The sequence below is a fragment of the Vanellus vanellus genome, assembly GCF_965231255.1.
Source record: "Vanellus vanellus genome assembly, chromosome: 2".
Lineage (NCBI taxonomy): Eukaryota > Metazoa > Chordata > Aves > Charadriiformes > Charadriidae > Vanellus > Vanellus vanellus.
Window position 1 is genome coordinate 75,897,774 of NC_138906.1, and position 24,329 is coordinate 75,922,102.

General features: G+C 43.2%; 1 protein-coding gene across 2 annotated transcripts in view; it reads left to right on the top strand.

Moving 5' to 3' along the window:
* Positions 1 to 17,021, top strand: part of F13A1 (coagulation factor XIII A chain) — a 62,782-nt gene extending 45,761 nt beyond the window's left edge. Inside the window, exons 9-15 of one of the 2 annotated variants that reach the window (XM_082498978.1) lie at positions 225 to 328; positions 1,111 to 1,199; positions 2,180 to 2,333; positions 2,917 to 3,204; positions 7,286 to 7,446; positions 10,702 to 10,838; positions 14,765 to 17,021. In XM_082498978.1, the coding sequence (XP_082355104.1) occupies positions 225 to 328; positions 1,111 to 1,199; positions 2,180 to 2,333; positions 2,917 to 3,204; positions 7,286 to 7,446; positions 10,702 to 10,838; positions 14,765 to 14,909 (1,078 nt within the window). In that variant the 3' untranslated portion in view covers positions 14,910 to 17,021. The remainder of the gene's footprint in view (positions 1 to 224; positions 329 to 1,110; positions 1,200 to 2,179; positions 2,334 to 2,916; positions 3,205 to 7,285; positions 7,447 to 10,701; positions 10,839 to 14,764) is intronic. The other variant, XM_082498979.1, reaches the window with a different exon arrangement.
* Positions 17,022 to 24,329: the final 7,308 nt, after the last annotated feature.

Here is a 24,329-nt window from a genome sequence, read left to right on the forward strand (position 1 = left end):
CTTGCAGTCAAGGAACTACAATGAAAGATTGTGGCCTTCAGGTTTTAACAAATAGGTACGAAACCTTTAGTCCTAAAAATCTGTTCTCTAAAAAGAACCAACATTCTCACCCCTAAGTTGGCAAATGTTATTGCAGCAATGGCAAGACATAACTACACAAGTTTGTTTTGGTCTGTATGCTTCTTTCCAAGAATTTAATATTGTGATCTCATCTCTTGTCTAAGGAACTATCACTGCTGGAATGAAGCCTGGATGACCAGACCTGATCTTCCTGTTGGTTTTGGAGGATGGCAGGTTGTTGATGGGACACCCCAAGAAACCAGCGATGGTAATATTGCTTGAAGTCCTCCTTAGCTCTCTTTCCAATGCTTGGGTTCTTTGTGGCCAACAATGAGCTAAGCCAGTGCCGCCATATGGCCAGTGACAACTTCTTGCACCAGATAACCACACTCACCTGTGCTCAGGGCCTTCTCATTTGTTTTAAGCTGTGAAATAAATCTGTCCTTATTATAACACTGCTTATGATGGATGTGCACAAAATCCTGCATGAGAAGGGCCCTGCTTGGTACAGAAGAGGTGAGTCCTGCTGCCAAAAGATGGCTTCTAAAATTTTAGAGAACCTACAGAGGAGCCTGATCAAATTAATTCTCCTTCATTATATGTCAGCCAGTTTCTCCACCCCAAAGTAAACTTCCTGAGCAGGTGGTAGGCAGAAGACAAAAAGAGAAAAGCCACTGCTATTTCTTCCCAGTCCTTAATTTTCCAGTTCTTAAAAGGCATTATTAGCAAATTTGCAGTGAGATCTTTCTCACCCTGTGGTATAACTGAGCCATCCCAAAATTATCTGTTTTAAGTAAAACCAGATTTAACTGCATTTCAAGCACTAGAGACTTAAGAAACGAAACTGTTAGGTTGTTTCAGACTTGAGTCTGTGTAGTTCAGAGGGCTAGCAACAGAAATTAAACTTTTAACTTCTTGGTCAGGAGTTCCCGTAAACTATTAAAAGGGTTCACCAAACCCCAAGGATTCTTTTTCTTTGAGAAAATATAACATTTTGGCATATTTTTAAAATTAATTTAGTCTCTCACTTTATCTGTCTTCTCCCCACAGGTATGTACAGGTGTGGCCCAGCCTCAGTTCAAGCCATTAAACATGGTCATGTTTGCTTCCAATTTGATGCTCCTTTTGTCTATGCTGAGGTACATACCTGAAAATTTTTAGTGCGTTGAGTGATATCAGTGAGACCATAGGTGAGACAGAAGATAGAGCTCCACTGCAATTTATGGACTTAGAAATTACTTTGCCTATACTCCATGTCAAAGAAAAATCTCATAATTATATTTTGACATGCGGGCTAGTAGATGTGATATGGCTGTAATGAAAGACAGCTATTTCTCTAATCTCTGCTCACCAATGTAATAAGCTGAATATGCTGCTCTGGCTCAGATGAAACTTCAGGCTGTGGTCATTTATCCAACCCAGATTCCAGCTGTGCTGGCAAATGAGTCACTAGCTCTAGCTGCTCATCTTCACCCCTTGTTAGCTGTTACCTCCTTCTCAGGCTTGCTAGCAAAGCTGCTTATGTTAAGGTTCCCTTGCTTATTTCAGTCAAAATGGTTGCAGTGATTTTAAAGAGGTCTTTGCTCACCATATTCATTTTGGCTGCAGTGGGTCAAGGAGAGCTCACACGGGTAGTTTGACTGGCAGATCTGAGAGGGAAATATCTCCATGACGAGCAAGAGGGCCTGGTCTGGAATTTTAACCTCTTGCACCACCAGAGACGGTGTGCCCAGAATTGCAGCAGCTGTAGAGCAAGTCTCTCTCTAATTGAATTGTATATAGCTTAGAACAGAAAAGAATAAAAATATTTTGTCTATGAAGCATTCCCCTCTCTATGGTGTAAAGCTTTTTGGTGCAAAGAATGTATAATCATGCTCCCCAAGTCTGAACACTATCTCTATAACCTACTCAAGTTTATGCTGTCTGTCATTCTGAAGCTGCGAATAGTAAAATGCATCTAGTTATTATTGTAACATATGACTAATTTTAAACATGGGACTTCAACATGAGTAATTAGTGGGACTTCAAGTCAGTGTGTCATTGTTTTGAGGGGAGTTAGGCTGGCTTCCCTTCTTTTCTACTTCCTTGTATCTCAGTCCTTTTTCATTTAAATTTATAGGTGAATAGTGATATTGTTTACTCAAGAAGGGAGAAAAATGGAACCCAAGTGATAGAAAAAATTGACACAACCCATGTTGGGCAGTTGATTGTGACCAAGGAAGTTGGGGGTGATGGAATGATGGAGATTACTGAGGAGTACAAGTTCCAAGAAGGTAACCTGAAATGGGGTGGGGCAATACTGATGTAGATTTACCTCAGTCAGATCTTGGATGGTGGATTTACAAAACCCTGGCACTGAGGGAGCTTCATGAAAAGCTGCCAAGGTGCCCTCTGGAACTCTTTATTTATAAGTTCATCCCAAAAACACTGCAGATGCCTTGATGAGAGCGCAGACTTTGCTACTCAGAAATGCTTTGGACTGAGTAAGTTGCAGTGAAAACAAAGGGTAGTCATAGAATAACTCAAAAAGCATTCAAAACAGTTCAAGGCTTTCTGTACAGCTGTTTAGACATTTCTTACTCAGGCCAGATGTTCACACAGAGTAAATCAGTGTAGCTCCATTAACATCAATTAAGCTACATCTATTTATCTGATATGACTTCAATCTTTAACACTATAGCTCACTTGGAAACTGTGAAGTTCTCCTATTTACTAACTTTACCACAGGAAGGTTGACTGTCCTCATCCATTTATTTCAGCTACCGCAAACTATCGAAGATGCATCCTTGCGATCGGTGAGTGGGCTAATGCAGTACCCCTGTTTCTTTTCTAAATTTGATTTTCTTTCATTTCTAGGCTCAGAGGAGGAGAGACTGGCTCTTGAGACTGCTGTGATGTATGGTGTTAAAAAGCAAACTACCCAAGATACCTTGTATCAGCCACAAACGGATGTTGACATGGAATTCCAAGTGCAAAAGGCAGTCCTTGGCAGTGACTTTAAAGTCACTATAACTTTCAGGAACAAAAGTCGCAACTACTACACTGCTACTACCTACCTTTCAGGCAACATAGTGTTTTACACAGGAGTCACAAAAAATGAATTCAAGAAACACTCTTTCAGTGCAAAACTGGAACCCAATTCATGTAAGAATTGCATAGTTGTTTTCAAACCTTCTAGCTTTTTTTTTCTCAGTGCCATTAACTGTCACCAATGTCTCTCTACCCATGGGTAGAAGCAATTTTAGTAGCTAGGGCAGACTACTCTGCTGGGTATCAAGAGGCTCCACTCTTAACTCTGGCCCTGCTACCAGTGCCATTTAGAGCTGAGGCTGTTTTCTTCAGGCTGTTGCTCCCTCTTACACCAAGCTGCACGTCTGGGAACTGTTCATTTTTCTTACTTAGTACAAAAGAAAGCAAAGGAGTGCATGTATTAAGCTGCAAGGTATTGTTTTTCATACCTTTAGTCTCCTGGCAGTATCTCAGCAAGTGAAGGAAAAGTTCTGCTTCCCCAGGGTGTCATCTACAGGGACAAACAGGTGGATATCTTGTCTTACCTAGTAGAAGCTGACAAGATCTGAGTGAGTTCAAGTGCACCGTCTGGCTTTGGACGACTGGGTGGTTCCGTATTTTGCATCTACAGTGATCTAAAAAGTTTGTGTGTAACTAGAATGTGCTACTATAGAGCCAGGGGTATTTGTCACCTGCGCAGGGATCCCAAAGGTGAGTTGTATTTACAGACACAGCATTTGCTTTTCCTAGTGCCCTCTGGACTGCGGTGGGGAGATCCTGCCTCCTTATTTTCATGAGAAAAGCAGTTCCTGGCAGCCTAGCTCATGTGCCTGAGGGCAGGATTTTGCACTGCTCAAAGCAGGGAAGAGGGATGCTTTCCCTTTTTATTTTGGACATAACCAATCTACTTCATGGCAGCCATGGCAGCCCCATTTGGAAAACAGTCAGCAAGTGTTGAGGACCTGCTGTACTCCTAAGCGCTGTGGAGCAGGCTGGTTGTAGAACCCTGGCTTCTCCAACAACAAGTGACTGCCAATCACTTGTTCTTCTGACAGGCCTGTGCTCTTGGGTCAGTGCCTCCAGCTCAGCAAAAGTGATGAGAACATGCTCTTATGGAGGCTAAGTCAGAGGATCCTCCACTCGAGTTCCCTACTGAGAGAGTCAGGAGCAATGATTTTGCTTTATTCACACTGCTACTGGACAAAAGCAGTTGCTACAGAATGCAGAAGGAGTGGAAAGACATTGAGAGGCCAAAGGATGGGTCTCTTGTTCTGGGTCTGGTGCCAGCAACCCTGGCTAACCCCTGAGCTTTCTCATCTGTCTTGTCTATCTCATTCCACCTCGAGATGCTGTAAGCCCTCTCTCCTCAAAGAGGACAGGTTTTGTCTCAGTGAGAAGCCTCCATGGAACCACAGTTCCCACAGTGCCATAAAAAAAAATCTGCTTTCTTCCTCACTTTGAACATCATCTAAAACTGCACATTTTTATTTGGAGCTGATGAATCTCCATAAAGTAGGAATCCACTTACAGGAATCTACAGGTGAAGGTTAATAAAAATTCTACCTCTGGTCTATAACAAAGCCCCGACGCCTGCTTGCTGTTTTTTTCTAACTCCCCACATCATTTGCGGGGGCTCTGGAAATGGGCATTGGGTTGTTCCAACACAGCCTATCAAAACACAGAGTGGGGGTTTACAGTGGCTTGAATCAGTCACAAAATATTTGATCTGAAATACTGCAAAACTTTTGGAGACTTGGCTAGGTACAGTAAAAAAATCAGTTTCAACTGCTCAGTCTAAATTCTGTGATACTTCTTTGATGGGGGAAAATTCAGCCATCTTGTAGGAGATGAGCAATACCTACTACACTTTCTGGCTGTGATTTGTGCTTGGTTCCAGGACTTATGTCTGGTCTTGCATCAAAGGTCTGTGTAAGGTAACTAGAACACAGCTTATGCAGTGCTTGGAGGCTCGTCTAGCTACTTTGTGAAAGAAATGAAACGAATAGATAATTAAGCATCACTGAGCCTCATAATTCATTTTTTCTAAGTAAATGGTTTGTAAAAACACTTCTTGAAACCATGCTGGAACTCTGAATTGACTGAGCTGAGTGACAGACTAGAGAGAGACACCTGAGAGAGCAGAACATGGATTTTTTTGCATATGTACCAAAATTAGGTCCCCATCACTGCTTCTGGAGACAAGTTTTAAGGTATTACCACCTTTCAAGGTGGAAATTAGCCTATACCTGAGCTACAGTCATTGACTTGTGGAGCACTTTGTCCTGCAACAGGACAAAAAACCTTCACAAGTTATGCCATCTCTGAAGGTGATACATAAAACTTGAGCGTGAATTCTTTCTCCTTTGCCTTCAAAAGGAGCACACGTGCAATCAGGAATGGTATCTGAGCAGATGGGCAGTGTGAAGGGAAGCAGTGTGACCATTTGCAACTGTGTGAGAATACTGTCAGGGGTGCAATGGGAGGCACTCAGGCAGAATTTGTAGGCTTCATTGGTGGCAAGAAGCGTGTATATATACATACGGAGGTAACAAAAAATTACAATATAATAAAGGCATTCTTCCAGCTCATGCTACTGAAAGAATGAAGCAAACTAAGTTTTCAAACAGGAAGCGAATGCATGATATTCAGAATAATGATTAAAGGAATTGTGTGGGTTGAAAACATCTTTGAGGATTTGAATAGCTTAAAACCTTCCAGTGCCTTCAAAGGTGCTCTTGCATCTACTCAGTTATATTTAGTTTTCTTTTTTCTTTTTTCTTTTTTCTTTTTTTTTTTGAAAGGCTGTAAGGCAGGTCGGTATTGTGTCTCCCTTGGCTTTCCCAGGTGCAGTAAGTGGTACTGGCAACTTACCAGCACAGCCAGTGCTAAGGAAATGGAAGTCTATTATTTAATTTCTTTTCCTGTGGTGATTAAATTTAAACCAAAAAGTTAGTTTTTCCTTCCCTTCCACTGTAAAGTAAATTTCTCTTTGATTGTAACTAATTTATTTATTTACTTACTTTACACAGATGAGAAATACCTTGCGTGACTTATAAATTACAGTTTGGGGCATTATGGGAATTTGTTTTACAAGAGATACAGAGTGAGAGGGAGGGAGGTGGAACACATCAAGTAAATTTAAGGCTGGCCTGGTAAATCCAGGTCAGGTGGTCACCAAGGGAATAGCTTTGAAACCAAATCAAGGAACTGGTTTTGATGTGAGCGGATCAAAAGAGTGAAAAGGGGTGAATGTCATTTACCCAACTGAGTTCAGTTATCTCAGTGTGTACAGTGTATGTTACAAATACAATACAAATAATGGATAACAGTAATAATCATAGTTAACAGATGCGAGGTCTTGATATGTTTACTAGGGTTATAACAAATGTTTATAGAGGCAAGAGCTCCAGATCTATATATTCTGCTGAATGACTTAGTAAGCAGGTCTGCTTCTCTGCATCTCATTCTCACACCATTGTTGGCCTGGGAATTGCAGTTCAATATGGTTAAAATCAATGATTCCCTGCATCTCAACCATCTTGCTTAGGGAGAGTTGTTCCTTGCAATAATTGTCATCAGGGAGCATGGGAAAGTTCTCTGGAGGGCATGCTGGTAACTGGAGGACCTTCTTGCTAAATTTTGCAGGCGAGTCGAGTGTAGGACAAAGGCAGATATCCAGACATGTCCCGGAGAGCAGGTGGTACCCCAGCTAGCCTGCATAGGCTCACAACCCCCAGTGGCTGCTCCGGTGGCATCCCTGGTGGCAACCCTCTGCCAGGAAGAGAGGCAGAGAAAGCAAAGGAATAAAGTGGAAGAGCAAGCATTTAGAGGGGTGACACTCAAAAGTTGGTTTGGACCTTTGTGCCCAGTAGCTATTTATTGCCAGTCTTGCTTCTCACTTATTTTGTGGTAGGGCCTAGAAACCTTCAACAGTGACTGGGACCTGTGGTGATGTGCACAGCCTCTGCTCAGTGCCCAAACCAAGCCCTTGCCCCAGCGAGCTCACAGCCTAAAATGAAAGAGGGCAAGATAAGAGGGGAAAAGGTGAGATAAAGAAATGGAGATAGTTTGGGCAAAAAAAAAAAAAAGTCATTATTTGGTGGTGGGCCACCTTTTTTCCAAGGCACTCGTGTAACTGGCACTGGCCATGATGGGAGGAGCAATTAGCCATTAGATTGTTTCAGATGCCTTTTTTATTTCCTGTTTCTCCCTTCAGCTAGCGCTTTCGATGTTGTGATCAAATCGAGCGAGTACGTGAGTGACCTGCTGGACCAAGCCTCTTTTCATTTTTTTGTGACGGCGCGGATCAATGAAACAGGGAAGATTCTGGCCACACAGAAGGCGACAGTCCTGGAAATTCCCTCCCTGAGGATCAAGGTAGTTCAGGGCTGGGGTGGAGAGGAGCGACCACAATGCTGCGCATGGGCTGTTCTCTACAAGGCTGTCACATTGACTTCTGGGATGGGTGTGTGGGTGTGTGTGCATGTTAGAACTTCAGTCTAACATGGACCTCATAAAGCAGCAGCCGGCTGGAGCGTAGAAGGGTCTATAGGTATGTTATACACTGGACTGAATATCCCTAAATTGAAGTCTGAGGTTGACAGCATCACTGGTAGTAGAGAGCTGAAGTGATGTCAGTGGAAGAAGGAAGGTAAAAGATCTGAGAAAGCCGGAGAAACTCAAAGGGTAAGAGAGATTACTCACTCAAGTCCCTCAAGTTTTTAACTACTTCAGAAGTCTATTACATTTAAAGCAACACAGCACAGAGTCCTCTTGCTGACGAATGAAGGACACTGCTGTTGAAGTGAACTTGCTTGGAAAGCTCCTGCTGATGTTGCAGGAAGTTCCTCCAAATTTAGACGGGTAGCATCCATTTGGGACGATGCTTTCAGGATTTCAGAGCTTTGCTGCCACTCTGTGAATTTACTGTCAGTGGAGTTTCCTGAAAGTTCAAGCATTTCTGCAGACAGTGGCATGGTACCTATGAAAATGTAGAAGTGGGATGTTTGTGATAGGACAAGGACCCTGTGTCGTAGGGCAAAGGCAGGGCTGAGATTTAGAGATCTCAATTCATAACTGGGCATCCAAATAAATTGCCTCATTTTCAAAAGTGCTGAGCCTTCATTTGCTTTGAATGATGTAATTTGGATCTGCTTTTCTCATAATACTAAAAAAGAAAAAGAAGCAGAACACCTGTTCAGGAAGCTTTACATGAACATGAATGCAGCTCCCTAAAATTCATAACCTTGAAAGAAATCTATGTTTATAGACCTTTTCCTCCCTGTATATTTATTTGAACCAATGTTCATGTTTCCATATAATAATATAAGTAGTAATCTTAAACAGCAGCCTTCTGCAGAAAAAGCTTTTTAAAAATTGTAGATCAAAACTACGGTGAAGTTTGCAAAATATTTCCCAGTCTGCATAAATGTCGCTATGATCTGATCAGACTTGGTATTTTCAAATAAAAGTTCTTTGGTTTACTGAGCATTCTAGAGAGGAGGTAAACAAGACAGATAAAATCTACTCCAAATACCTGTCTTCAATGACCAAATTTTGAAAGTAGAGAGTTCTTTCAATTCAATACTTAAACAGAACATCTTATACAGGATCCAAAATTTCAGCTTCAAAATAGTTTATCCTCCCTGCTGTTCTGAAGAAAGGATGTTTAGTATATGAGATAGGTTGTTTTCCAATAACAATGTCTTCTAGTAAAACCAGGTTTGTCTCTTCTCTGCTTCTTTTTTTATGTGTAAAAATAAGCTGAAATTTTAATAGCTGGATTTTTTTTAAGAGTATGTGCGTGTGTGCGCACGCGTGTATATACCTATGTATTTATATAGGAAACTTTATTGTTTTTTAAGAAATCTGAAGAAGCTTATCACCTTAGATTTCTTGTCAGATTTCTTCATTGAATTCAACTGGCAGACTGGAGTTCTTAATGTGAGAGTAAGGGAGAAAAATGAAGAAATATATTTCCTCTCATGTCTTCAGATAGATCTTTGATCTTTCTCTGTTGGTCTAAGGAGATTGCCAGAGTTAACAGTGTAGGAAATGACACCATATTCTAATTTAGCTTGAGACCAGGTTACAAAAAATAAGCTTGGCAAATACAGATCATCATCTCAGTTGCATGTGTGGGAGTTCAGGATGATTTTGAATCCTCCCATTTAAGAGTGATCTTAAATGGGCAATTGAAATAAGACCTCAAAGTGAGCTAGAACTTCTGAAAATGTCACCGATGTCTTTTTGCAAATTCAGGTGGCCAAATGCTGTTGAGAGCTTAGCTGTGAGTATTTCATTCTTTACTCCAGTCAATATATCAGTATTTGGTGCAGAGTGATCCTTTAGACCAGAGTCTTTCCAGCTTTCTGCAACTGTCATACTCCTTAAAAATTTGCAGTAGGGCTGCAGACCCCAGCATAGCACTTTAAGTTTATTGACAAGATACTTGTTTTTCTTAGTTACCTTTCTCAAGGCCCTTTAAAGTAGCCCACAGGCCAGCTGGGATCTGCCAGCTGTAAGTTGAAACCCCTTGCCTGAGCCTTTTATATTCAGCGAGAAATGTTGTGTTCCTAGGGGGAAAAAATAAAAAATAAAAAATCCCCATGCATGTAGTCTTTGTTTAAAAACATGTTCATTTGGAGGTGTTTTCCAGGCAGCTGTACTACCAGCACTGATCTGAAGGGACAGACAGATCCCTTCGGCTGTGTACTGCTATACACGTGGAAGTCAAAGCGATCACTATTTGTTAGTCTCGCAGTTTAATATTTCCCGGTGCAAAATGTATTGCTTTTTTGCGATGTAAGTGTTTTGGAGAACAACTGTCTCTCAGGTCTACGTAGAGAGCAGGGCTAGAAACCCTTGAGGGCATGGGAGACAGTTGCAAGGCGGGGGGAAGACGGGCACAACACTTTTGGGGAGTCCAAGCAACGTGACTCAGTGTTTCTACTTTAGTGTCGTAAGACCTGCCCTTCTCTTCACAGTATCACAGTATGCTAGGGATTGGAAGGGACCTCAAAAGATCATCTAGTCCAATCCACCTGTCGGAGCAGGAACACCTAGATGAGGTTGCACAGGAAGGCGTCCAGGCGAGTTTTGAATGTCTCCAGAGAAGGAGACTCCACAACCTCCCTGGGCAGCCTGTTCCAGTGCTCTGTCACCCTCACTGAGAAGAAGTTTCTTCTCAAATTTAAGTGGAATCTCTTGTGTTCCAGCTTCTGCAGCTTATGTCCTAAGCACTCCATGCACTCCTGGTGGGGAGCCTGGGGAGGGGGGAATCATCTGGGAGAGAGCCCCCCATCAACTGGACTTGCCCTCAGGTGGACACTGAGCTCCAGGACTGTGCATGCAGATTTTTGTTTTATCAGCAGAACTGAGGGCCTGCCTCTTGACCCACCGTGTGGCTTGAGGGAAAATTGGAATGGACGGAAAAATCCGCAGCAGTACCTATGGGCCCATCCAACAATTTCCTTCCGACTGAGCTTTCTCTGCCTTATGGTGTTTTGCTGCGTGGTCCGTTCCCCCTCCTCTCCTTCCTTGCAAGTAATGTGTGTTTAACCCTACAGATTTCACCGTGAGGCATTTTATCATTATCAGCTTGTGGAGTGTTGTCCATTCCTTGTCTTGCAGACCCAAGGTGAGACGGTAGCTGGTAAAGAAATGTCTGTGACTGTGGAATTCACCAATCCTCTGAAACAAACTCTGCAGAATGTCACGCTCCGCCTCGAGGGACCCGGCGTGCTGAGAACGATGAAAAAGGAGTTCAGGTAGGGAAGAAAGCACAACTAGCTGGGAGTTTGTCCCCTGCTTGCTCGCTCACAGGAGGGAGCTCACAAGAGACACTTAACTGATGCGGTGCTGAGTAATTCAATTCAGACACAATTCCTTACTTTAAAATTCAATACGCAGGGGAGCTGTAGGTCTCAATAGTCAGAAGTCAGGCTGTCCAGAGAGGCTGTGAGAGCATTTCATCTGTTCAGTACCAGTGCTGGAGAAAGGGGTAGTGATTGTGGGTAGTTGCTAATGCAGCCTGGGTTTACTTTTTCACTGTATTACATTATATTTAGCGCTTGACAATAGCACCTGTGAACTGCTATCACAGAAAGACAGATTTATCCTACACGCAAAGTGTTTACTGCCACTCGCTCAGTACGTGCAAATCGAGTCCTGTGCAGTTTTTCAAAAAGGGCTTTTCTCCGCTCAGGTTAATCATGATTATACAAGATGTTCAGGTACCTCAGATGGTCTTCGCAAGCTTATGTCAAGACACGAAAGGTGTGTCGGATGCAGCAGAGCCTGCCGGGATAGTGACAGCGGGTGTGCGAGCACACAGCCCCCTCCCAGTAGCACCACTGCACAGGGCTGCCCTGGCACAGAGGCATGTAGGGAGCAGGGTGCTCCCAAGCCTGAGGAAAAGGAAAGCCCTTCAGGCACCTTCATTATACTCAGAGTGGCACCTCATGCTGACACGGTGGTACCTGTATGCTACACAAGTTACTTGCTAAACCCTCTTTCCGTTTGAGTTCAGTGTTATAAGCTCAGCATTAGCCAGTTCCAGGATATATAACTGGGATCCTTGGAAATTTTTGCAACCATTGCTTAGTCTTGGGCAGCCAAAGCAGTGTTATCTATCATTACCTGAGCTGATGGTCCCCAGGTGTGTGCAAAAGGAGTTTGAAAAATTGCCTGTGCTTCAGCAGCTGCATAAATTTTCAGCATTATCTGCAGCCGGTAGGGGAGGTCTGAGCCCGATTGCACCTGGGCCAGGGATAAAAAGATCAAAACCAGTCTCCAGAGTAGAGCTGGATAGAAAAATGACTGTGAAAGGGCATCATACTGCGCTTGCTTTCTGCACGTGGTATGTCACAGATGCTGCTGAACATGACTCAGCACGGGCCACACGAGTTACACAAGTTGCAGCAGTAGCCCTCATTGTTGCCCAGCCATGGCAGCCTCTCCTGTTGTTCTGCATCCTTCTCGATCCAAAAGCAGCTGTGGGCTGTTCCCACCTTCAAGGATGCAGAAGTTGTCAGGTGCATCAAAGGCACAGAAGTTAGGGAGACAAATGACTCATGGAACAAACGTCATTTTCCTTCAAGTCACCATGTTTTTCCCTTTTCAGTAATGCCCTTGGCACCATTTAAAATGGAAACGGATCAGCTTAGTCATTTTAAGGTTTTTCTTTGAGATGAATGAACGCTGCAGGTTATACACACAGAGGACAGAGCAGGGGGCAGTTGTAGTTTGTTTAAATAATAATCACATTTGCCTCCATGCATTCAGAGTGATAAATGGCTCCGGTGTGGTGATGGCTCAGCATATTACACAGAACCATTCATCACTGAATTCTCTCCCAAGAAAATCAGATTAGAGTGGCTTTACTCCATTTGCAAAGAGAAATAAACCTATTCTAGGCTTTCCCCACCCTTCCACCGCTTCCTTGTCCATCAGGGACTGTCACATATGGGATGTGGCTTTTGCAATTCATTGTGGGGATGAGACTTCTGACCTCTTTGTATTTTTATGGTAGCTTTTCTGTCTCGCTTGGGTGGCTCCACAAAACAGGTATGTGTGATCCAGCTGATACAACATTATTCTGGGAATCAAGTGGCTTAGGGGCTTCAGTCTTGACCATTCATGAAGACTACACAGAGAGAGAGACAGATATATATATATACGTAGTGATATGTAGCTATTAGCCTCAAAGAGATGAGGATCACAACTTATGGAAAAGCCTTTGGCAGCAGCAATTCCTACATGGGGCATAGTCTTTCCATGACAAATGAGAATTAACCAGGCAGTGATGGATAGTGTTAAAAGGATTTTAGCCAAGCATATATTCACACTAGCAGGTAAGTCACTTTGGGCATTTCTACATGTCAGAGCTCAGCTAGTGTTAACATTTGTAGAGAGAAGCAAGTTGCTTTAGAAGTGGGACAATAGGTGGGTTTGGTTTCCTAGTACAGCTGTTGTCTTCCTGCACACACACACACATATATCTGCAGAGATGATAGCACTATAAATGGGAGAAGGTAATGCTACCCTCTCTCACTGGGGCACTGTGAAGATGTGGACTGGAAACCTCCATCCTTAGAGAACCTGGCCCCCAAGTGCTCAAGAAAGTAGATGGAACCTTGCTGCACAGCAGACTTGTAGAATACCTTCTTCTCTTTCCATACAGACAATCCTTCGCAGATCATCCCATAAACTCAAAATTTAAAAAGGTATATAACCTTGTGCAGCAATTGAAATAATTTCGTTATCATGCTACCATTTTAGTGGGCATTTGGTGGAGCAGGCAGAATATCTCTCATTAAGAACAAAGAGAAAAAGAGGGAAAACACTTGCTGGAACTGGTCTGCACATGCTCACACCAAAAATATGATCTTCCTCTGCTGTTTCTTTTCCAAAATGGGGTACATGCCCCAGGGTACCTGTGACTGTATATGCAAAATGTAATGCAGTGCCACGTGGAGATACCTAAGCTAACCCCTAGGGAGCTAGAATAACTCTCATTTTAGCAGGGACAGACTTACACTGAAACAAAGATTCAGGTGGGAGGATCCCAGGCTAGCTCATTTAGAGCTAATTAAGGTTTCTTGTCCTGTGGCAACTTGTACTAAGTCTGGGCAGTCATTTCTGTCCTGGCCCTGGCAGAGGATATGGCATTTGAGAGCTGCATCCTACCAGATGAGAATTTGAAACAGTGAGTGAAGTTTAGGCTTACTCTGCTCTCACTTTATTCAGTTGTTTGCAGAATACCATAGCCACGTGAGATGAGAACACTGGTTAAATTCACAATCCTCTTACTTAATGCTGCGGAAAACAACGCTCATTTTTATAAATATCTCCCCACTATGCTACCTTCTCCGTTGGTTCCTTTGCAGCAGCTGTATCCCAACAATCAATCAATCCATCAATATCAGCCTTCAAAATCTGTACACAGAACATAGCGAAAGCATTGAGAAAACACAGAAACCCAATACTAGAGGCTCTCTGTGCATCTTAATTGTAGCAAAAATTGAAAATCAAGAGCAGCACAGAATACAGTTTCTTTATAGTATGATTTATCAAGAGTCATACGTAATGTAAAAGAGTAACTGCTAACAGCAGGACTCCCAAAAAGACTTTGACTTAATTGTATGGACATGAAAATGCCATCTGAAGTGCCCAGTGAGGAGATCTGCTGATGTTACAACCGTAGCATGGCGGTACAGGGTAGGAGCTGGCAAGGGGCTCAGCATCTCATCAGTACTGCATCAGGTTTGCATGGAATGCCTTGGACACTTCGTAACGAGGACTTATTTAACCATTTAAGGAATCACCAACAGGCTATTCGGTATAATAACCAGGTAAAATGGAATTACAAAGTAGAAAAAAAAAATATGTTAAATATAAAGAAGATCATTCTGAAAGTGATCATGAGAGGAAGTGACAGGAGGCAGAGAAAAACAGATTCATTTTTGAAATTTAAAATTAGCCTGGAGGAAAGGCTAGAAAAGGCTTTGACGGAGTCAGTTCTGTGAGGAATAGAAGATGGAGGGAATAATTTATAGGACACTTATGAGAATGAGTGAAACATAAAACAATTGAGACCTGTTACACTGTTTACCTTCAGTTTCTCCAGTTGTGGGCCAGGTTGAGAGCATTGGCTGACTGATCACAGTATTGTTACTTTCCTTTTTCCCTACAGGCAAATCCCAACGAACTCTACCTTGATCTGGGAAGTAAAATGCATCCCCAAACGACCAGGGTTACGAAAGCTGATTGCAAGCCTGAATTGTGATGCTTTGAGGCATGTGTATGGAGAACTGAATGTCCAGGTTCAGAAACCATGAACAAGGGTGCTGCCTTCATCCCTCATTTAGCTATATTTCAAAATATCATGTTTGAGGGGGACAAAAAAGAGTTAGAAATCTACTTATTGTTAATCTGGTCATCCTTGTGCTGAACAAAATTTGGTAAAGAAAAGTTATCAGTAACACTGAGGAGAATTTGAAAAAGCACCTGGATAGTGAATGATTTAAAATGAGGTACACATAATTAAAGGCAATTCTAGGCCATATTATTCCTATAGTTCACTTGTATTTATGGTCTTTTGTATTAGCGCTGCAAGGGAATCTGGAAAGCTCCGTTCACCAAAGTAGCCTGAACTTTAGTTTTAATTAAGGCCTGATATTTCACTGAAAAGGAGACAAAAAGAACTGAGAGTTATAAATTCTTAGAGTGAATTATACAGCCTTATGGTAGATCATTCAAGCTTCAATAAAAACAGGTATTTCTAGGTGAAGGGACTGCTTTATATTACATTGTTATAATTTTCGAGTTCATGGAGAGCTCGCTTTGCTGGAAGCATCTCTCAGGATGTGTTATCTTCAGAATATTCCCAGATCCTTGTTTCCTCTTGCTGCTTTCCCACGTTTTTTCATTTACTCTTCCATGTGTGCAGGCACCGAGATATACTCGCTCCTTTATTTCCTGCCCTCATTCTACCCCATATACTGTTGATACGCTGTTCCTCTCCTCTTCTTGATGAAAATCCGGAGTTTTTCATGCCCCTGCTCAGAGTTCATCATACCAAGCTTGCATTTCCTGGTCACATCTCTTTTTGTATAGTGTGGTCGCTCTTCATCCTTTTCTGCCTTTTCTTCTCTTCTGCACCCAGCCTGTAGCCCCATTTCCCACGTGTCTCTGTGTGTGTTGGGATGTTCCCTGCCCCAGAGCAGTCCAGACTCTGCCAGCTGGTAAATGGGGTGAAGGAGAGAGGAGTGGAGGGGACAGTGTGAGGGTCTTCTCCTGCCAGCCTCACAAGCCTAGCAAATATCCCGCACTGGAGCCGCCACCTGGGGATAAGTGTAGACTAAACCATGCCTGAAAGTTTCCTGGGAATGCCAGCTACTGCAGAATGAAGTCCTGTTACATGAGCAACCCCAGGAAGATATAGGGATGGAGGAAACTCAGCTGCAAAAGGAATAAAGGTGTATCCTGAGAGTAAGAAACTCCACAAGCTGGATCTGCTTCCTGCCTTTCTCATGGCATATTCCTCTGTGCAGTGCAGTGGGGCGTCCCAAGGCATTGCTGGTCCCCTGAGGACCTTCTGGCCCAGAAGCTGCTCTGAATGTGTGGTTTCCATTAGTCTTCCACGCAGGGTACTGTTCCATCCTAAGCCATCGACCCCATTGTGCTAGGGCAGCAGAAGGGCATGTGTGTGTTCATTTCTCATCTCCCCTGAAATCCTTCTCGGGTATTTTTTTCCACGAGGCAAAGATGCACGTGGCACAAGCTGCGGCAACTCCTCCCCGCTGGCCACAGCGTGTACGAGCATGTCCCGTACTAACAGCACAGGTGAGCTAACTGAGCTTCCAAAGAAGTTAAAAGAAGCCTCATGCTTATTAAACACTGAGGCTTTATTGTGCTGCGCACGGCTGCATCATTTTGTCATCTCATTAGTGCGAAAGCAACAGAGATGACTTGCTTTCTGATCCTCTGCTTACCACATGTTGCCTCCTGCAAAACCTGTGACCAGCTGTTAAAAATAAGGAAGTCCTGGGAGAGGAAAAACGCAGGCTGCTTTTCTGCTGAAGTATGTGGAACAAAGCAAAGATTCACACCACCTCATAGGCTCAATGAGTACCCCTGGATCTGGGAACACCAGATTTTTGGGGGCTTTCACTTCAGGCATGGGCACGCGCTCATTTTGTACAGCTTATGTGACCACAATAGGAACTCTGCAGTGTCAAAGTCTCCCAAATAAGTCCTCTGGGGTACAAGGGACTGAATGGTGTGTTGTAAATGCAAGGTGACAATCTCTGTTAAGTAGCAGTGCTACTGGAGTATACATAATCTAATAAAATTATCCATTTTTTGCTCTTGCATATAAGCCCGCTTTCTATTCCAGACTTTTTATAACCAGTGTAACAAGAATTTGAAATAAAGCATGTCTGATTGTACTTGCGTCGTGTTCTGTATTTTGATCAATCACTTCTCCTACGTAGCAGCACTATAACCTCTTCCTGCATCTTAATTGTAAAAGTTAAAAAATTTGTTTCTGAGCCATGCTAATAAAGGTGCCTTTTTTGGTGCTAAAGAGAAAACCTTATCTTTATTTGAAAAACAAACAAACAAACAACAATTTACAGGCACAGTTTAGCTACACGCCTTTGTTTTTCGTTCTGTTTTAACAACTGACTACCTAATGCACTGGAGACAGTGACAATTTCCAGAGCACATCACAGTGCCAGGAAAGAGAATCACCAGATTCCCCTGGAAATTGCTTTAACATGTCAGAGCCCATTGAGTGGCCAGTATGCTCCTAATGAAACCCACTTCTAAAGTGTGCTTCTCTCAGCTACGTATTTCAAGGCATTTTACTAACAGTCATTAAGCTGAATGATGTTCACCAGGAGACAGGAAGTATTTTTATTGATAGTTTCTAAAGGAGTATATTGAAACAAAGACAAGTGCTGACTGGGAATAGAGGCCGGGATGTCAACAGCCCTTGGCACCACCAGCCCGCTCGCTCTGTACAGACTTGCTCGCAAAAACCTACGGACGAAATGAGGATGGCCTCTAGGATTTCAGCCACTCATCACCCTGTGGATGGGCTGTTGCATGAACCGTGTGTAAAATCAGGCTGAAGAAGCAGTGAGTGCTGTGACAGCACTATATGTACGCATAGGAAATAGTCAATAATCAGGTCAGTTTAGCAACGCCAGATCTGGAGGATCCTTGAACCTGAAAAAAGCTGGAGGTCAAACTCTTTAGCTGAGGGTCTCTTTATAGTGGGGTGAACTTGTGTCAACCCAGCCACCACATCTTGAACGTGGACTGGGAAGGGAAAAGTCCAAAACCAAACCCATGCCTCCACAGATCCCACAATCCAGCAGCTCAGAGAAGTACAAACAAAAGTCTGTGGGCTCCTGAAAGCACAACTCATTTGTTACCAACTTGTTACATCCAAGCTATGGAGCAGGTTTCAACTCCCATCAATTTGTCAAATTCAAAATCTTGTTATGGGCAAAAGGAAGCACACCTTATGTGCAAACCTAGGAAGAATACATTGTTAGTCTTATTAAAAATAGTCTAATCAAAGAATTATTATTAGCTGAGATAATTAGATGATGAAACTATATTTTTGTATTTTTCTTACAATTATACTGATACGGTCCAAATTATATCAGGTAAAACTGGTACACATAAGCTTTCTATCATACTCCCTTTTCTGTGCTCATATGCAGCACTACATTGCCCCTCTTATGGCTTCAGTCTGGCACGAGGACATGCGTAACAGCAAGTCATCAGTGTCCTCCAGCAAGCAGAGTCCGACATTTGTGGATAGAATTTTTCTTCCTCTTTGCTGGGATAAGTGCAGCTGAAAATTTCTTCCTTCTCACCGTATGATCCATCAGAGGTCATTTTTACATGCTTACTAATACACTCCACGTCTTGTTCTTTCCTCGTTCATCCAGAACTCCGCAGTAGGTCCGAATTTGCTATATGTAATGCATTTTACATGTGTTGGGTACTCGTTGTTTGTTCTCCTTTGTTACATCTTAAAATTTGTCTTACCCACCTGCTAAGGTTGCACCCTCTGATGACCAGTAATTAACCACTGATGAGCTATTTGTAGCCTGGGGCCTCCAACATCATCCTACACCTGTACTGCCAGGGCCCCTGTTATCATTCCATACAACCGATTCCTTATGCTGCATTTTATTTTGGGGCCATAAATAGTTCATTCTACACAGAGTAGCTACCTGCTGTTACTGTCTATTAGTTACAGAAAGCACATATAACAGTAAACATTTCAACATGCAATTGGATAAAGCAAAGCAAAAGCTAAAACAAAGTCAGTAGTAGACATCAGGTCATTAGATAGTTATTTTTATAGCTAAACAAAGCACAGAAAAAGCTTGACAAGTCCCAATGCCTGTGCTGCGAGCTTATCACAGAGCTGTGACCTTTCACAAGCAATGGCAGCATCTTATTTGTGGACCAGAATCAGAGAATGCAACTAAGCGTTGTCTTTTTCAAACGACTGGTTCTGCAAGTGATAATTTGAATGGAAACAAATCAAGAAGTGCCCTGCCAAATGGGTGACACCCCGGGCCCCCGCCCTTTTCTCCTGCTGGGGACTTATATACTGCCATTCCCTCAGCATGTTGCTTTCATGTTTGTCCTTGTTTTCCTTGAGGAGGATGTGGAGGCCGCTGGTGCCAGCTTCTGAACTTAAGTGGTGGTGCAATGGAGGAAGACGAGCAGGTCAGAGGGGATGGGAAAAGCATCTGAGGTTGTTCAAACCAAAATTAACAGCCCTATCATGAAAGAGGAAAGTTAAAGTACACTGTGAGTGTTGATGGAAGGATAGGGATTGTCCTGTATATCGGAGCTGGTGTTATAGCTGGTGCTGAGTAGGGGTGTGATATTTACATTGGAGTAGCACCTTGTCGTGGTTTGGGCCCGACCGGTCAATGAAAACAAATGACAGATACTCTCCCCCACCTCTCTTTCCAAGGAGAGAAGAAAGAGAGAGAGAGACTTATGAGTTTAGAAAAAAAAATAAACTACTTCAATGAAAATATTAATGAAATAATAAAAAATAAAATAACAAAATATTAGGCTGTGTTGCCTAATGCAGGGATACACAGCAGGGAATCAACAGGAGAGACTGGCAGTGGTGGCAGAAGGCAGACCTCCTGTCCGTCACTGGATCTGGACGTGGGCTGGCAACGTGGGGATTCACTGTCTCCGCAGGTGGGTCTGTAAGCCCACGCTGAGGGCTGTGGCTGGGCTCAGGAGCAAGCTTTGTCAGCAAGGCTGGCAATTCTTGGAAAAGGGGAGGTCAGAAGGTGGGTTGGGTGCTGGAAACGTGGGCACTGTGAGGCAGTCAGCAGCCATAAACCAGCTGCGTGGCCGAGTGCACATTATGAGGAGATCCAGGCTGGGCTCGGCATTTTCCTTAAGGCACCTGCAGCCCAGCCCAAACGTGGTTGTGTTTACCTGGTCTCCTCGGTATCAATCTGGGAAGAAGTGTGACCCCTCGCGCCTGCTCACTCAACTCCTGCTCAGGTTTTGGTTAGCGCACAGCTCACACAAGGGCCTGAGGTCTGCTGTGAGCAGTGGCTTTTGAGGCAGATCCAACAGCAGCCAGACGGCTGAGGCTTTTGTGCTTCCAGATGTGATACAGGGGACACCCACAAGGTGATGGAGGAGGAAGAGTGAGCACTCTCACTGTCGACTAAGTAACTATTTCGCCCATGGGCGCCTGAGTTGCAAGTAATGAATTAGAGAACTTGTGAGTTAGAAACCATGAATTAAGTGATGAATCAATGAATTCACATTAAGCTAGTCTGTACAAACGGGATTTAGCCCTTGTTTGAATTGTTTGTTTTCTTTCTTAGTGCGTTCGTAAAATAAAGTTTAATTTCCAGAGTAAATTTGACCGATACAAATGGATCATAACACCCCCGATTATGAGAAATAGATGTTTACTGAGAACTGTAGTAGCAATGAGTGTCATTGCAGATGCAAGTATTTTGCTTATGCTACAGTAGCCTCCTTATTGGGCATGAATTCAACGCGGTCTCTCTGTTTGGTAGCTTTGGTAGCTTTTTCTTTTGTAAGTTTTTGCAGCTTTGTTAGCTTTTAGCATCTACCACATGTTTGGGAAAGAAGTTCCCCAGGTGTGCTACCAACAGATGTGAAGAACCATCTCATACTTACTTTGAATCTTGTTCTCCTACTGACCTCCTTTGACACCATATATCTCTGGTACTGGAAGAGTCGGGGAAAACTTCTTCCCACTCCAACATGCAGTATTTCCTCCAAATCATTTCTTTTTCAGACTTAGGAGACTATGTCCTGGTTCCGGCACGGATGGGGTTAATTTCCCCAGGGAGCCGGCAGGGGAGGCAGGTATTCCATCCCATGTGCCCCATGCCCCGCTATAAGAGGCGCGAGCCGGGGAGAGGGGGGCAGTCGCCACTCCGGGGTGGGCTGTGGTGGTGCGGGTCCGGTCGGTGCGCTGTGCGGCGGTACTGTAACCGTGTCCTTATACTCCTTTATCGGTGTTATTGTTTTTCTTTCATCTTCCCTTTGGCTGTTCTGTTAAATTACACTATTTCAACCCACGAGTTTTGCCTTTTTCTGCCGATTTTTCCCACGGCTGTGGGAGTTGAGTGAGCGGCTGCGGGGTTCTTTGTTGCTGGCTGAGGCCAAAGCAGGACAGAGTCCTACCTTGGTCACTTTTGGCCTGGAAACCGTTCCACCCCGGGATCGTTCTTGTTTCTCGTCTCTTGTTCTCCTCTCGACCCCCAATATTATGTCATTTTAAGTATGGTTTGAAAACAAGACAGCTATTTTAAGCATCTGTATTTTGAAAGGACACAGCTAATGGGTGACTGGCCTACCTGTGCAGAGAGAATGTGGGTCTGTTGGAATGCGGGTTCGTTAGGTTAAACCTGAACCTAACCGTGGCTGAAACAAATAGCTTCAAAACCTGCCCTGGCTGCAAGCTCTGTACAGTCAAGTTTGAACACATTTTATGCTTTTGCATGGAGTGTTTCATGAAATGCCCCGCTGTCTCATGCAACCACCAGTGTGACTGCCCTTGAAAAGGCCCTGAATCCACTTTCTACAACAGTTTACTGATGCGTAGGGTATTAACATTTGAACACCGGCTGATTTTTCATCACTATGTAGATTCATAGGGTCCTGAGGTGTTCTTAAGCGTTATCTGCATTCTGCTCTTCAAAGTAAATATCTCTCGGTATCACAGTGGTTATGTGGTGCCCTTCAGGTTGTTTTATCTGATTACAAAGATCCTCTGGAAATAGCCTGCAGAATAATAGTGAAATGCTGCTGTGAACTTCAGACAACTGAACAGCTAAAACCTTGTGGAGTAAGGGGTAAATCTAGTGAGCTGTAACTCAAGTTTTAGTATTCTTCAGCTATATTTGCATTAGTAAGTTTAACAGGAGCAGATCTGTAGAGTGGAGTGGCTGGTGTCAAGTACCCAATAGCTACACTGTATTTTGGAGGGTTCGTGTTAGACTTGCCCCTCTCTGCTCTGAATGTCTACGGGCACTTGAAGAGCCTTTGGCACACTCTTCAACCGCCTCTTGCAGACAAAATTGAGCTGAACAAACATTTGCTCCCAGGCTACTCTGATGGCAAACCAAAGCACTGTAAGCTGTTGTCTCAAACTGTGTTCCTGGTCAGAAGATGTGAGGGGTGGTCAAGAGCTCAGTATCTGTGACAGCTGCGTGGCAAAGATCTGCTTGGGCAGCGCGATCTGAGAGCGTCAAATGATTTGATATTTCCCTGTGTAGGTGTACCGGTGCAAAAGTACTCACACCACTACTGCTCACTCCTATAGGAGGCACAAATAGACTGTACGCTCTAAGCAGCAGTCAAAAGGCACCTTCAGAAGTAATGGTACGGGCTCTTAATAGATCAACTTTAAGGAAAAAAAATCTCCAGTTTCCTACAGGTCTGGCTTCTAATCAGCAGGAATTCCTGGTGCCCTCTACGGAGCAGCACACTCTCATCTGGTTTGGTCATTGAAAGTATCTTTACACTAATCTAGCTGTATCTGTGCTTAGGATTGTACCAATGTGTATTTTGGGAACTTGTCTCCTTTTAACCAAAAACAATGTACATCATTAGTGATGTACACTGGCCCCAAATCCCCTTTGCAGCTGTAAAAGTTTACCCCGATGTTTGCTTAAAAGTTTGTTGGGTTTGTTATCCTTTATAGAGCAAACAACTTGAGCTAATTTAGGGACTGTTATAGAGTTGATGTTCCAAAGCCTCTGCTGCCTAAACAGTTTAGTTTATAGGAACACATTTTCATGTACTAAGATCAGCTTTGCACAGGGCCATTATAAACCCCACTGCAACACGCTAGTGAATTATTTTCTGCCGTTCAATTGGTTAAGTAAGGTAGCCACAGTTTTTGCATTATAAAACAATACTTTGTGCTCCAATAGCTAGCTCTGGAAGAACTTTTAACTAATAAAACCTATTCCCAAAGCTCTACTGGCCTCATCAGCGTTACTGGTGCCCAAGAAAAAAAATGCCTTTGCGTTCAGAGACACTTAGCATTGGGGAAATGTCATCATCAAACTGCAAATTAACTTGTATCCAACTGAAGGTGTGAGGTTAGGCAAATGGGGAAAAACCATCATTTTGAGGAAAAGGGAGGGGAAAAAAAAAAAGCAGACTTCAGACTGTGAGTGGTCAGGAATATAAGAAAGTAAAATAAATATCAAGTATCTTATTTCTGTCTTTCTAGTGAAGCTGTGTAACATCAGGATGTTCTTGTAAGACATCGGTTTTCCTGGGAAAAAAAAAACAAAAACATTTAGTTTGTTCAGCCTTTCGTTAGCTGGATTTCTAAAACCCCACTGAACTAATGGACCAGGTAAAGACACTGCACTCATCCTTACTAGTGCAGACAAAGATACCAGCTGCTTCTGTCTCCATCATCACATTTTCCACAGCTCCCTCCATCCCTAGTTTGCCTCTGCAGTGTGACCCTGAGGCCAATCCAGTATTACGCCCCCTGTGCCATGTTTGCCCTGGGCCGCGGTGGGCTGTGCCTGCTGGGGGTGTCCTGGGTGCTAGTGCACCTGCCTACGCCGCCTCACACCAGTGGAAATGTATTGCAACTCTTCTTAAAGAAGTATGACCTCAGTGCTTCGTAGAAGGCGGAGATCTTTCTCATCGCCTTTTTGTTGGTAATAAATTCCTGACTGTCACCATATGCTAAACTATAGCCCCAACCAGATCCCTCCGTGACCAGTCAATTTTTAAAGTCACAAGAAAATAGTTTGTGTTGTAGGCTAGTTGTTGACATGGAAGTTTCTTGTATTCAGCAGTTTGGCTGTTACATCCTGTAGGGCACAGAATTTTGAAAATCACTGCACGTGATTTTTAAGTATTAGACATTGATTGCCAGAGGAAAAATAAGATAACTAGGGACAATAATGAGGGAGAGGGGCAGAAGAGGCTGTATGAAGAATAAGACAGAAAGTGTGTTATAAGCAGGCAAACTGTTTATGCAGCTTGCTTTCTGACGTCTGTAATTCCTGTCACCAAGTGAATCTTGGTTCCTTTACATCACTGCTCAAACAGTCTGTCCCTGGAGCAGGAAAGGGACTTTATGGCTTATACACCTTTTTGTGTAGTAAGAACATTTCTATTGCCTTCTGCCCCATTCATTCCCTCCTTTCTTCAAAATGCTGTAGTAAGTTCTT